Source organism: Mus caroli, chromosome 7 (assembly GCF_900094665.2).
Source record: "Mus caroli chromosome 7, CAROLI_EIJ_v1.1, whole genome shotgun sequence".
NCBI lineage: Eukaryota > Metazoa > Chordata > Mammalia > Rodentia > Muridae > Mus > Mus caroli.
The window spans coordinates 16,142,592-16,158,066 of record NC_034576.1 but is presented as its reverse complement, the minus strand read 5'-3'; the positions used below and the strand labels follow the sequence as shown (position 1 = coordinate 16,158,066).

General features: G+C 42.3%; 1 protein-coding gene across 1 annotated transcript in view; it reads right to left on the bottom strand.

The window, feature by feature from the left end:
- Nucleotides 1–5,882: 5,882 nt before the first annotated feature.
- Nucleotides 5,883–15,475, bottom strand: part of LOC110297752 (pregnancy-specific glycoprotein 22-like) — a 46,544-nt gene continuing 36,951 nt past the window's right edge. Inside the window, exon 6 of the mRNA XM_029479973.1 lies at nucleotides 5,883–6,536. Coding sequence (XP_029335833.1) covers nucleotides 6,430–6,536 — 107 coding nt within the window. The 3' untranslated portion in view covers nucleotides 5,883–6,429. The remainder of the gene's footprint in view (nucleotides 6,537–15,475) is intronic.

The following is a 15,475-nucleotide window of genomic DNA, read 5'->3' as shown; positions in this document are numbered from 1 at the left end:
GTAGACCAGGCTGGCCTCGAACTCAGAAATCCGCCTGCCTCTGCCTCCCGAGTGCTGGGATTAAAGGCGTGCGCCACCACGCCCGGCTTTCCACCATTGTTTTAACCAGCTGAAATTTGCCAGAAGCCTTCAGTCTGTTGCTGAGGAGAGAGCTGGGCGCCATTGTGGGGCTTTGAGAGTACTGAATTCCTACTGGGTTGGTGAAGATTCCACATATAAATTTTTGAGGTTATCCTCATTGATCCGTTCCATAAAGCTATCAGAAGAAATTCTGACACCCAGTGGATCACCAAACCAGTCCACAAACACAGAGAGATGCGTGGGCTGACATCTGCTGGCTGAAAGAGCTGTGGCCTTGGAAAGGGCCACAAGTTCCACCACACTATTGGTGGTGCAGCCTGGAGAAGGCACAATACTCGCCAGCTCCACCGTTACCGCTAATACACGTGATATTTGTAAAATTCGTATCCAATAAACAATTTAGGACAGTCAAAAAAAAAAAGATTTTTCTGAAGGAACACTGATATAGCTGTCTCATATGAGGCTATGCCAGTGCCTGGCAAATACAGAAGTAGATGCTCACAGTCATTTATAAAATGGAACACAGGGCCCCCAATGGAGGAGCTAGAGAAAAAGCTAAAGGGGTGCAATACGGCCAGCTCTCTGCACTGGCAGTATTCAAGGAGCTAAAGGGGTCTGCAACCCTATTGGTGGAACAACATTATGAACTAACCAGTACCCCCAGAGCTCATGTCTCTAGCTGCATATGTATCAGAAGATGGCCTAGTCGGCCATCATTGGGAAGAGTGGCCCCACTGCAAACTTTATATGCCCCAATACAGGGGAACACCTGGGCCAAGAAGTGGGAGTTGGTGGGTAGTGGAGCAGGGCGTGGGTAGGGTATAGGGAACTTTCGGGATAGCATTTGAAATATAAATAAAGAAAATATCTAATAAAAAATAAAATAAAGTAAAATAAAATAAAAAGAAGAAATCAGTGACTCCCTGAGCAGAAAAAGTCCTGTGTTACAGGAAGGACCTACTGAAGTAAGGGGAACTAAACAGAACCCCATCCTTCACCTTCCAGGAGGAGTGACTTCGAGTCACACCAGAAACACATGATTTCCTGTCTAGTACGTGGGCTGACAGACCTAGAATTGCTCAGAAATTCTCCAGAGGCAGGTGACTTAGGTCTAGAGTCAGATCTAACTGTCCATTTGTGCTCAATTCTTGGACAAGATGTCCCCTTAAGCAGCTGATGACCAAGATTAACATCAGCTCCTCCCTGATTCACAGACACCAGTGAAGGCCTCCAGGGTGGAGACACTGGATACGTGGCTGGAGACAGATAGCTTGTGCTTCACATCTGTCGCCTGTGGCCTATGTGAGGCTCATGTGGACTTTGTGTTCTCTGTGTCTCAGTTTTCCCATGACAGCACACTTGGGGAACAAATGCTGCAGTGTCTACAAAGAAGCCTTAATGGAAAGAGAGACCCATTGGTCGTGCAAACTTTATCTGCCTCAGTACAGGGGAACGCTAGGGCCAAGAAGTGGGAGTGGGTGGGTGGGGGAATGGATGGGGGAGCAGGTGGGGGACTTTGGGGATAGCATTGGAAATGTAAATGAAATAAATACCTAATAAAAATAAAATAAATAAATAATAAAATGTTTTTTTTTAAGTAGCCTTAAATATGAACAAGACCCTGACACTGGGGCAGAACAGCTATCCAGATCTATTCCTCAGCAGGAGAGAATTCACTAGACTTAATTGTCGAGGGCCGTACAGGAGGAACAACATTTGGAAATGACTTTAGAACTCATGGAATGTGGCCCACTGGTTACTACAGCCCATGAATGAGCCTCACTGTGACATGGCCAGAGGACTAGTGTCCTGAGGACTTCACGCTGTTATGAAGGTCTGCTCTGCTTGCTGCCCTCATATCCCTCTTCATCTAAATTATGTGAAAAATCTAAGGGGTCTTCCAGTCCCTCACTGGGCAATATTTCTGGCATTCACAATAATAATGATTGATCTCTTTCAGACATTGCTGCTGGGGCAGATTAATGATTCAAACCCCACCCTAGGAAAGAACTTAGTGATGTAGACTGTCCACAATGACCATCACCCTTAGAAAACATTTGGAAAAATAAAATTGTTAGTGAAACTATGTTGAGATGTTTTTACTACTGGATCTGATGTAGAAAGTCTTAGGGAACAATCTGAAGTTCAGAAAGTCACACTCTTAGTAGTTAAGCTAGGGCCTTTTATGGTCAGGGAACAAGAGCAATGGCAGCACTGACTGACCTGACTCTCATTGAGGCTGGCTAGTGATGATATTCCCATTTTTGCCCTCAGCTTCCTGATGAGATTTATTGAAAGTTGCAAATGAGTAATGTGCATTCTGAGGATTTAAGGTAGACTTTTATAGAAAATTTTGGCTTTGTAATTCTTTTAAGCTTTTTGCATGATTACTTTTAAAGATAAATGATAAACTAATTACTACCTTCTTTGTAAATTTCTTCCTGCCATTAAGAGAAACTGGCTGAGAAAACTACTTTGCTTGCTTACACTTTGTTAATCTATAATGAGTTGCTTAGTTACAAATGCACATGGGTTTTTGGAAATAATGTGTTCTCTTTACCTGCACTATATAATGTTATTTCTTGTAAAGAACTTTTATCATTAAGGCATGTTAGATTTTGTCAAAGACGTTTTTCTGCACCTAGAGAAGATAATATAGCTTATGTTTACAGTGTTTATATACACATATCTATCTATCTATCTATCCTATCTATTGGAATACTATTCCGATGTAAACACAAAGAAATAAAAAATAGCAGAAAAATGGGTGGAACTAGAAAGTAGACTGATCATAGGAACCAAAACCAACTCCAAAGACAAATGCCCCGTGTTCTTTCCCACTTGCAGTTTGTAATTAGTGTCTTCCAGAAAACTTCAGAGACCATGAGGACAGGGGACACAACAGTGATTCAAATGGAAGTGCCATCTGCTCTTCACTGTTCTAGGTCTCTTTTTCTTGGTGTGATAAAGAACACACTGAGCAACAACACTTTAGGAGAGAGTAAAAAGGGTTTTTTCCCTTGTGGGTCTGAGTCATTTTGTAACATGGAAGTATATCAAGGCACAAAACAAGATTATGGCTGGGAGATTCAGACAGCTCATAAGTCATTCTGTTCAATGTAACAGATTCCAACCCTGCTCACACTGCCCCAGGTCACCTGGAGTCAAGAGCCTGGAACAGTTATCTGGAGCCAGGACTTCCTGGCAGTCTCTTCTATTAAGATTGAAGAGCTCCCTTAGCCAGATTTGGTCTCAAGGATCTTTTTCTCAGGCTGCATTTGTGGTGAGACCCACACAATCTGGGCTTATCGTGATTCTTTGGCTGAGTTACTTCCCCCAAAAGTATATTTTGCTCTCAACAGTGTGAATTCAAATAAAACATTCATATATTTTAGTTTGTGTACTCTAGGTGTTTCCTGCACTAAATTCTAAAACCCCAGTGTGGACACAACATACTGGCAGGAAGCAGGAACAGTCAAGACCAGTGTGTGTACCATAAAAACATCCCACCTAGCACCCAGAGGTCACACAAACCATTGACTGTTTTCATGGTGATACACATGTGTTTGTGTAGGTTCAACCTCAGCATTTGAGATTTGAAGTCTCAAGATATCCTGTACCCAGCTGTATGGTGTTCTCTGTAAGGGCAGTGATCCACTGGTGTACATTGTGCCTCTCACACTGTATGCAGACCCCAAAAGGTTTTGATTGGCGGCTCTTTCAAACTGTGCAAGTCCATGGCTGTCAACCCCAGTTTCCCCTTGTGTCAGTGAAAGGCTTGAAACTCTCTGTCCATTAAGAACAAATGGAACATTTTCCCCTTAGGCTGCATTGTGTACCAATAGTGAGCAGAGCAGCGTGGGGAGGGTACCAGCAGCTTGAAAGTGAGGCAAAAAGCTGGAGAGATGGGTTAGTGGTTAAGAGAACCAGTTGCTCTTTCAGAGGACGTGGGTTCAATTTCCAGCACCCACGGGATGACTCATCATGGCCTTTAACTCCTGTTCTAGGAGGTCTGATGGCCTCTTCAGACTTCTGCAGGTACCATATGCATGTGTGTTGTACACAGACTTAAACACACACAAATAAATATCTAAATTTTCCTTCAGAAAAATGAATGAAAAATATGGCTGGAAGAAGAGAAAGAGGGGAATCTTTACATTTGGTAGGAATCTGGGTCCTGTGTCCTAAGCAGACATGTTCATTCCTCTGCCTCAGTGTGTGTGTCACAGGGTTTGTAGTACTGGTAGGAGACTTTGGAGTATGTGGGAGCAATATGACATGACCTATTTTCAGTCAGTGCCCCTGACCATGTCATTCCCCCTATGTAATCTCTGCTCACTCTGAAGAGCATTTGTGGGTGGATCAATGTCTTCACTAACTTCTTCCTCTAGAGACCCTAGGTCATCTCTTTATCATTCACTTTATGAGGTTTATTTTACCTTAGTGTATGTGTGTGCTTGTGTACTATATGCATACAGGAGCCCTCTGAGGCAGGTGACTGTATGGAATCACCTGGAGCTGGAATTACATGGCTTTGTGAAGTCGCCTAAAATGGATGCTGGGAACTGAACTCTGGTCTTCTGGGAATGCAGCAAGCACCCTTAACCACTGAGCATCTCCCTAGCCCACCATTCTCATTTTCTTGTTTTATTCCCTTTGTGGTTCCAGCCAACCCCTCCCTAATTTTACTTTCAAGATGCCAGTCTGCCTTCCAGTCCATGACAACTAGAGCTTCAGAAAAAAGAAATCTGCCTATGTTTGTGGGAAGGAGCAGTGCCTAGAAAAGGCTCAGACTCCTGTGGAAGAATAACTGAAAGGATGGATGAATTCATTCATTCATTCATTCATTCATTGATGAGTATACCAACACAGTGACTTTTGAGAGAGTCTCATGGCAGTAGATAACAAAATAAGCTAATATTCAGTTTTATTTTTAAGTTTACATTATTTATGCATTTTACGTGTGTCAGACAGACAGAGGATATGTGTGTGTTTTCGTGAGTGGGAAAATGCTTCTGTTAGCATAAGAAGGTTAGAGGGCATGAAGGAGTTGGTCCTCTCGTTCCACCATGAGTGATTTGGACATTGAACTCAGCACATCAGCCTTGTCAGCAAGTGCCTTTACCCACAGAACCATCTCAGTGGCTCGGCCTGGTATGATATTCATTTGGAGACTCACTCTCTCATAGCTGGTAGCCTGGGTCTTTGGTCTTCAGCATATAATGGCCAATGGTGATTGACTTCGAAGAGAGAACAGTCTGGATTTTCCACATCCTTTATCGTGTGCTCTTCACTGAGAACTTCCTGTAGATTAGCTTCTGTCCCCCTCTGCCTTGCACAACCCCCACAAGAGCAAGCCCTAAGTCCTCTCTCAAGCTCTTATCTTAGGAGCCATTCTCTCAACCCCCTCCTCCTGTCCACTGTCAAGACAATGCCACCTCATCTATGTGTTAGGACACAGGGCTGTAGCTTTAGGCCACTTTCCTACAGCCTTAATCAGGCCACACCTCCTGCAGATCACTCTAGAGCAGAGTGGAGGAGCTGTCTGTGCTGAGACCCAATTACTCTCAGTTTATAATCCCATGCTCCTCCATGTTCCTTGTCACACTACGCTGAACTACATCACATAGTGTGCAGCTTCCTACTGCCCCTTTAAGGTTACAAAGGATTAGGCTTTTCCTTTGTCTGGGATTGGAAGAACACTGCTCAATGGTGTGGCCCAGAAATGAAGAGTGCTCTCAGAAGAGGCTCCTCAGCCCTCTCCACACTCTCAGAACAGCTACTTCTCCTTCTCTCACTCTCCCTAGCTCTCTCTTATTTTCATTCTCTTTCTTTAAGAAGAATTTCTTTAAAAGTGCATTGTTTTAGAATTTTCTACACGATCATTGCATTCAATCACTTTCTCTACTACCCCTCCTCCCATGCCTTCTCCTCTTTCTCAACTTCATGATTTCTTCTTCAACTATCATTATTACATTTCTGTATATAAATATATAAATACTACCTGTTGGATCCATTTAGTGCTACCCATGTGTAAATGTGTTTATCTGACCACTTGGGATTGGTTAACCTATCGGGGGCTCATCCCTGGAAAATACTGACTCTCCTTCTCTCAGTACTCATTAATTACTAAAGCTCTTTATATAGGAGAGGATCCTCTTGAGATTTGTCCATCAATGCTGGCATGTCAATTGGTGTTGACATGACTGTGGAAGAGGCCATGTGGATGACATACCTTGGCTGCAGCTTTCCTGTCATATATTAAAGACAAAAATCTCACTATAGACATCCTGGTTCTCTTGCTTTTATATTCTTTCCACTTCCCCTTCTAAAAATGTACCCAGACCCTCAAACAAAGAGGTTATGGTACAGACAGATCAGTTGGTGATGGAAACCCATGGTGTCAGTTGTTCCCTGCATTCCAATCAATCTTGGATTTCTTTGGTGGTCCTCATCTGTAAAAAGAAGAAAAGAAGAAGAAGAAGAAGAAGAAGAAGAAGAAGAAGAAGAAGAAGAAGAAGAAGAAGAAGAAGAAGAAGAAGAAGAAGCAGCTTCTTTTATGATGGTGATAGCAACATTTATCTGTAGATATAATAATGTATATTTAAAATGAACCTAGAAATTATACTGATTTAGAAAAGAAGCCACTTAGGTTCTCCTCTATGATCCATGACCTCACTAGCCATGAGTATTTGATTAAGATTCTAGAACCAGGCATGATTTCCCTCCTACTGAGCAGAACTTATATCCAATTACACAGTTGTTGGTTTCCTACAAGACGGCCATGCCACTGTTGCACCATTAGGGATCTTGCCATGGTGTTCAGAGCTATGGTTTTATAGGATCACAACTGAGTAGGACTATGGATTGTTTTCCTCTGCTCTCTGTTGTCAGCTTGCCTAGAACCTCAGTTAGGTGGTTTCTGGTTCAGATTCAGCTAGACACCTCCAACCTTGTGTACCAATTTTGTGTCCCAAAAGTTCATGGTGTCTTCAACAAGAAGAATCTATCTACAATTTCTAGGAGGCAACCAAGGGTAACATCAATGTTATATATCACTTGGGAATTCTTGAACTAAACTGAACAACAATTTGAAGTGAGGTTTCTTATCCCTGACACTGTATTTTTGTTAGTCCATGGCTCTTAGGGGGAGTAGTACAGCCTCATTTAAATATACATGCTTAGATAAATACAAACTAATATGATCTTCTAGTAGATTTTTCAAACCTCTTTAGTGTTATTTATACCTCCACTTCCTTCTCCTTCATTATTGCCCTTACTCCTTCTCCACAATAAAGACCTCCCTGTTTTTTTCCCATTTCCTCTCCATAGCACCTGGACCCAATATTCTATTTCCCAGTGCTCCTCCTGCCTCAGGGTCTTTTAATTGAGGAAGGAGGGCCCAGGCCACTGTGGGCAGCACCATCCCTAGGCAGATGGTCCTTGGTCATACAGGTTGTATAAGAAAATTAGCTAAGCATAAGCCAGAGAGTCAGCCACTGAATGAGCCAGCCATAATCTTTTTTTGTGCCTTGATATCCTTCCATGCTACAAAATGACCCAGACCCAGAAGGGAAATGGACCTTTTACTCTACCCTAAAGTGCTGTTGCTCAGTGTATTCTTTCACACCAAGAAAAAGAGACATAGAGCAGTGTAAGGGGAAGAGCAGATGGCACATCCATTTGAATCAATGTTGTGTTCCCTGTCCTCACGGTCTCTTAACTTTCCTGGTTTCTCTGGCTATCTGTGGTTAAGCTCATATATCTGAAGACACTAATCTGCTAACTGCAAGTGAGAAAGAATATAGGGCATTTGTCTTTGGTCTTGGTTTTGGTTCCTATGATCAGTACATTTTCTAGTTCCACCCATTTTTCTGTTAGTTTTCTTATTTCTTTGTCTTTAAATCTGAACGGTATTTCAATAGATAGATAGATAGATAGATAGATAGATAGATAGATAGATAGATAGATAGAACACTCTTAAACATAACCTATTATGATCATCACATTAGGTACAGAAAAAAGTCTTTGACAAAATTTGACGTGCCTTCATGCTAAAAGTCCTTGATGAAGTAAGGGATGGAGGGAGCATACATTAATATAATAAAGACTATATGTAGCAAGACTACAACCAATAGCATTGAAAAGAGGAAAATGTTGAAGCAATCCCTCTTAAACCAGGAAGCAGACAAGCTGCCTACTATCTTCACTCCTCCTCAATACAGGACTGGAAGCACTGACTGGAGCAATTATACAGCAGAAGGAAATTAAAGGGATACAAATAGGGAAAGAAGTCTAAGTGTCCCTATTTGCAGAAGGCATGATATTATACAGAAGAGATTCTAAAATTCCAACAGAAAGCATCAAGAAGCAAGAATCTCAGCAAAGTGTCAGGATACAAAACCAATCTATGATAGTCAGTAGTTTCTCTCTCCAGCAACAGCAAACACACTATGAAACATGTCATGGCCAACTACCATAGGCAGTGACCTCACAAAACCTAGGAGCAGGAGAGAAAGAGAGAGGACATATGTTTAAAATGGCCATGAATCTAAACAAAATTTTCAAAAAAGGAAAAATAGATGACTGAAAAAAATCCCCAAAAGTGTTCATCATCCTTAGCAATTAGGGAAATGTAAATTAAAACTACATTGAGATTTCACATTATCCCATTCAGAATGGCTGACACCCTACAAAACTGCTGATGGGGGCGTAGGGAGAGGGGAGCTCTCATTCACTATTGGTGGGGTTACAAACTGGTGCAACCCCTATAGGAATCCTATGGAGTACTAGCAATAATTAATTAATAATAATAATAATAATAATAACCTGCCACATAACCCAGCTACCCCACTCCTGGCATTTGATCAAAGGACTTGACATCCTACTCCACAGACTCCTGCTCAGTCATGGTCATTGCTACTCTAGGCATAGGAGCTAGAAAATGGAGACAACTTAAACAGCCTTCAACTGATGGATAGGTGACAAAAGTTGTGTATACACACAATGAAATAATTTTCTGAGCGTGGATGATGTGTCTTTATATCACCCCCTAGAGAACATGAGAAGACCTGCAGTTCATGTCTGTGTCTACAGCAGGAATGGCCTCCAGGCTCAAGTGCTGTGAGGTGGCCTGACACTTGGGCACAAGTGTGTTGTGGGGCTAGTCATCCTGCTCACTGTGATTCCAAGCAGTGAGAGGTGAATCTAAGGAGGGTTCAAGATTTGTTCTGGGAACTCCTGGTCCAGAGACAGAGATGATATGCATCCAGAGGATGGGTAGAATCAGGATGGGCAGTATCAGCAAATACCTCCAAATGATTGAAGGAAAGTCCTGATATAGTATCTTGACACTGAAGGCAGAGATTGATAGAATAGGGGTTGCACCTGCACTTGTCTGGTCTGACCCTCAGTCTATTCTCTTTCCCCAAAGGATGGAAATAGCTTTGCATATGAGTACAGAGAATATTACATATGGTTTAAATGAGTCTGTTCTATGCTCAGCACCAGAGACTCTGTTCTATTTGCCTTTCTGCTGCTGTGATATCAGCAATTTATGGAGCAAAGGATTTATTTGCCTGACACCTTAAGGCCAAAGCCATTTCTAAGTGAAGATAGGACAGAAATTTGAGACAGGAACTTGAATGCAGGAGCTGATGAGGAAAGGTAATTGTCAGCTCTGTCTTTTTGTCTCTGTATCTATCAATATATCTGTCTCTGTGTGTGTTTCTCTGTCTCTGCTTCTCTATGTGCCTCTATCTATTCATATATCTATCTACCTATCTATATATCTGGCCTCAGTTTAGCTAACTTACATAGACAACCCAAGACCACCTACATAGGGATGGCACTACCATAGTAACCTCCATCCTCCTACATTAAGACAATCAAGACAATTCATCACAAACAATTCTGAAGAGTGACCTGATTAAGATGTCTCTGTTGAGAACTAGTCACTACATGGATACTTCATGACCTGTCGTTTTGACAGTTAGTGTGCTACTCAGGACAGGACACTCCCAATTCTCTAAGAGAGTGCACATTATTATCTATGAGCACCACATGTGCTCACACAGCTGGATATTCAGAGCCAGGACTCAGCTCTGAGGGGTCCTACCCTGAGGTTCACATTTCCAATTCCCTGATTCTGATTTTCTGATGTCCATCATTGACCTATGCTTAACCTTAAGAAGAACCAATTAAATAGCATCGTCAAATCATTGTAAACCTCTATTATCCTGACTCAGGAAGGCCAGCCAGACAACTTCTTCAACCACAGAGCAGAGCCAGTCACATGTGAAGCAGGAACATATCTAGGAGCAGACCTCTGAGCTGCTGGCCCCCATCTCTGAGTTTTCTCTTCTCATGTGGGAAATAGAAGGGTATTATCACAGGTCAAAACCAGGGTATACAGTCTACAGAACAGCCATTGTAGACATTAATGGAGGGGACAGAAGGTCATGAGTTTGTGACAAAATTCAGTTGGCATGCCCTTAAGGACATTCTTTACTGGGAAGCCCCTGCAACTACCCTAAACAGCCTAAGGCTTAGAGGTATTGGAATAACATTTCAGGTTGAGATAAAAGAAATCAGAGATGCAAGGAGAGGAAGGCTCAGGAGTGAAACATCAAGTTGAGAGTAGTAGCATTGACTGGTACTCAGTGCCAGTCCTCATGACTCAGATTAGAGTGTCCTATGGATGTCAAACAGCCTCAGCCTATCACCTTCTGACAGGCTCTGACCACTTATCCACCATAGGGTAGATTATATCCTGAATCTCATGTTCACATGTTAATGCTACCAAGTTCCCAGCCTCCACTAGGCTGGAGTTGTTACTTGTGGTTGTGTGTAACAGTGTTGTGCAGAAGGCAGACAGGAGATTCCCCTTTGTGGGTCCTCTGACCAATGCAAGTACTTTTTTCCACTAATGCTGACATCTCATCTCTCTGCCAACCACTGTCCAAGGAAAAGGCATGAAGAGGTAAATCACAGGCAGATGCAGGGGACCTGAGTGCTCAGAGATGGTGGGGCATCCTGTGTGAGCTAATCTATAGAGCATGGTGGTAGACAGACCTAGGACTGCCTTACAGCACATAGCATTGTGTCCCTCCAGATGCACTGACCTCCACTGCTGAGCGTGAGCCCATGCCCACCCCCAAGGCTTTGCTGGATAAGCCTGCCCCACAGGTAGGTTGGAATGAGAGTTCCCATGTTGCTTCAGTGAGAAGCCTCAGAGCCTGTCCTCAGGACTTGAAGTGCAAACAGGAACCTGAGCCAAAAGACAAAGAGTAGGCCCTCTCTCAGCTCAGTAGTACAGCTGGACCACAACAGGAGCCATTCTGATCAGATGTTTCATGATGATTGACACGAGCCACTACTGTTTTATGGGAGCATGAATCTAGGAATAATCTATGAGCATGAAGGGTCAGGCAGGTTTTGCAACAGAGCCTTTTAGTCCTTAGTTATTAACATCCCTTCTCTCAGATGTATGAACCACATGGAGAGCTTACTTGAGGTTTAGGTGGATAAAGATAATCTGACCTATAGAAACTAGTCACTAGACCTTGCTGAAAATCACCTGATGGGCCAGGTATATTCAACATATGTGTTACTTTGTATATAGCACCTGACACAAGATAGAGACACCTGGAGAAACTCAAGAAATTGCCTCCATTATCTTGATCTGTGGGTGTATACCTGAAGCATTTACTTGGTTATTTATTGATATAAAAAGGCACAGCCCACTGTGGATGGTGCCATTCCTACACAGGTGGACCTGAGATGTACAAGGAGAAGGTAACTGAACAGGTAACTGGAGTGAAGCCAGGCAGCATCTTTCCTCCATAGTCCCTGCTATAGTTACCACAGATTAGAATAATGATATAAATAAATGATAATAGAAAAATCACTGGATCAAAAATTTATTCTTCAGACAAACAATATTGACAACCTTTAATGAGATTAACATTGTGTTTACAAGATTAACATTAATACCAGAACTGAAATTTGAGACCTAACTATCCATTCTTCAGAATACTAAAAACTCCACAAGCACTAAATACTTATGTGCTAACTGTAGATTGACTGAGAAGAAGCAGACACATGCCCAGAAGTTCCAGAACCTACAGAGATAGAAGCATGAAGAGACACAAAACAGATTCCATGAGTAACTCATAAGTGAATCAATGAAGACATTAGGCAAGTGTGAACAGATTTTAATGATGAAAACAGACAAACTAGAAATAGAAGACAATGCCAGTGCGATAGGGGTGCATGTAGATACCAAAACCAACTCAGGATGCAAAGAGGACACTGACAGCTTTCCCTCTAAGAGCATGATCAACACAGGGATGCTGCTGTGACCACTTCTGGTTGATATTCCCTTAGGAATCCTAAATACAATTCGGCAACACAAAGAAATAGAAGGTGGTCAGCTATAGAATATATCTATATATAACATGAAAGTTATTTGGAGAAAATTCTAAAGGATCTATAGAAGTTTAAGGGACTGGTGACCAAAACACACACCTGAGCTGTGCTTCTAGAAATATTGACATCAAATAACAAGATGACATGTTTGGTCAAATGTATAGACAACAGGAGATGGAGTGAGACACTGCTGGAAGGAGCAGGATAAGTTTAGAAATGCTACAGAAATGAACAGTGGTGATGGTCACATGACAATATAAATGAGCTTTATACTACCCAGCTATGTGCTTCAAAAAAGCTAAAGGCTTTCAGAGCAGGGGAGGGAGCAATCTTGGTTCCCAGGTCCCTCAAAGACCAGTCTGCGCAGGTCAGCTCACAGACTACGAAGGGTGAGCGAGCAGACTGCAGAAACGACACAGCTTCTGGGATAGACCCTATTTCGGGCTCCAGACATACAGGCATCTTCCCCGCCAGAGGAGAGATGTCCAACTGGGAGGGCTCTGACCACCAGAGCAGGTGAGAGAGCCATCTTGTGTCCCATGTCCCTTGGAGACCAATCTGTGCAGGTGAGCATGCAGACTGCAGAGGCAACAAATCTTCTGGGACAGGCCCTGTTTCGGGCCTTCATCTTCAGCCAGGAGGCAGGTCTGAACGCCAGATATCTGTGCACCTTCCATGAAAGAGAAGAGCTTGCCTGCAGAGAGTACTCTGACCACTGAGACTCAGGAGAGAGCTAGACTCCGAGGTCTGCTGACAGAGGCTAACAGAATCACAGGAGGAACAAGCTCCAACCAGAGACAACTATAACAACTAACTCCAGAGATTACCAGATGGCAAAAGGCAAATGTAAGAATCTTACTAACAGAAACCAAGACCACTCACCATCATCAGAACCCAGCACTCCCACCTCAGCCAGTCCTGAATACCCCAACACACCCGAAAAGCAAGACTCGGATTTACAAGCATATCCCATGATGCTGGTAGAGGACATCAAGAAGGGCTTTAAGCCCTTTTGGTTGATGCCAGCACCACCAGCACCGGGTCACCTCATATGAAGAGTTGACAGACACACCCACAGTCCCTAGAGGACTCTCCATGCCATCTTAGGACCACTGACTAGACAGCTCCACGCTCCTCAAAGGAGACACCACTTCCAGGCACTATAACACGCCCAGGGTCTTTGACAACAGAATCCCAGGATAAAAGAAGGTTGGTCACACCAGTATTTCAGGGTCTCAGAGGAACTTGACTGCCAAGAACTCTGACACACCCAGGATCTCAGGTTCACAGGAGCCCACAAACAAAGGATCACAGAGAAATCTGGACTCTGAGGAATCCTGAATCAACTGGGATTATAGGAAGGACAGGCTCCAATCAGATATATTGAGGACAGCAAATACTTGAGATAATCAGATGGCAGGAGGCAAGCGTAAGAACAGAAACAACAGAAGGTTACTTGGCATCATCAGAACCAAACACTCCCACCATAGGAAGTCCTGGATACACCATCACACCAGAAAAGCAAGACATGGATCTAAAGTCACTTCTTATGATGATGGCAGAGAAGAAAATACAGGAAAACACAGGTAAACAGCTAGAAGCCTTTAGAGAAGAAATACAAAAATGCCTTAGAGAGTTAAAGTAAAACACTACCAAACAGGTTATGGAATTGAACAAAACCATTCAGGATCTAAAAATGGAAGTAGAAACAATAAAGAAAACCCAAAGGGAGACAACTCTGGAGATAGAAACCAAAGGAAAGAAATTAGGAAACATAGATACGAAAATCCGCAACAAAATACAAGAAATGGAAGAATCTCAAGTGCAGAAGAATCCATAGGGAACATGGACACAACAATCAAAGAAAATGCAAAATGCACAAAGATCCTAACTCAAAACATCCAGGAAATCCAGGACACAATGAGAAGACCAAACCTACAGATAATAGGAGTAGATAAGAATAAAGATTTTCAACTTAAAGGGCCAGCAAATATCTTCAACAAAATTATAAAAGAAAACGAACCAAACCTAAAAACAGAGATGCCCATGAACATACAAGAAACCTACAGAACTCCAAATAGACTGGACCAGAAAAGAAATTCCTCCCGACACATAATAATCAGAACAACAAATGCACTAAATAAAGACAAAATATTAAAAGCAGCAAGGCAAAAAGGTCAAGTGAGATATAAAGGCAAGCCTATTAGAATTACTCCAGACTTCTCACCAGAGACTATGAAAGCCAGAAGATCCTGGACAGATGTTATACAGACACTAAGAAAACACAAATGGCAGCCCAGGCTACTATACCCAGCAAAACTCTCAATTACCATATGGAGAAACCAAAGTATTCCATGACAAAACCAAATTCACACAATATCTTTCCACAAATCCAGCCCTTCAAAGAATAAAAACAGGAAAAACAAATAATACAAGGATGGAAACCACGCCCTAGAAAAAGCAAGAAAGTAATCCTTCAATAAAACTACGAGAAGACGGCCACAAGAACAGAATGCCAACTCTAACAACAAAAATAATAGGAAGTAACAATTACTTTTCCTTAATATCTCTTAATATCAATGGACTCAATTCCCCAATAAAAAGACATAGACTAACAGACTAGCTACACAAACAGGACCCAACATTTTGCTGCAGGAAACCCATCTCAGGGAAAAAGAGAGACACTACCTCAGAGTGAAAGGCTGGAAAACAATTTTCTAAGCAAACGGTCTGAAGAAATAAGCTGGAATAGCCATTCTAATATCGAATAAAATCAACTTCCAACCCAAAGTTATCAAAAAAGACAAGGAGGGGTACTTCATACTCATCAAAGGTAAAATCTTCCAAGAGGAACTCTCAATTCTGAATATCTATGCTCCAAATACAAGAGCAGCCACATTCATTAAAGAAACTTTAGTAAAGCTCAAAGCACACATTGCACCTCACACAATAATAGTGGGAGACT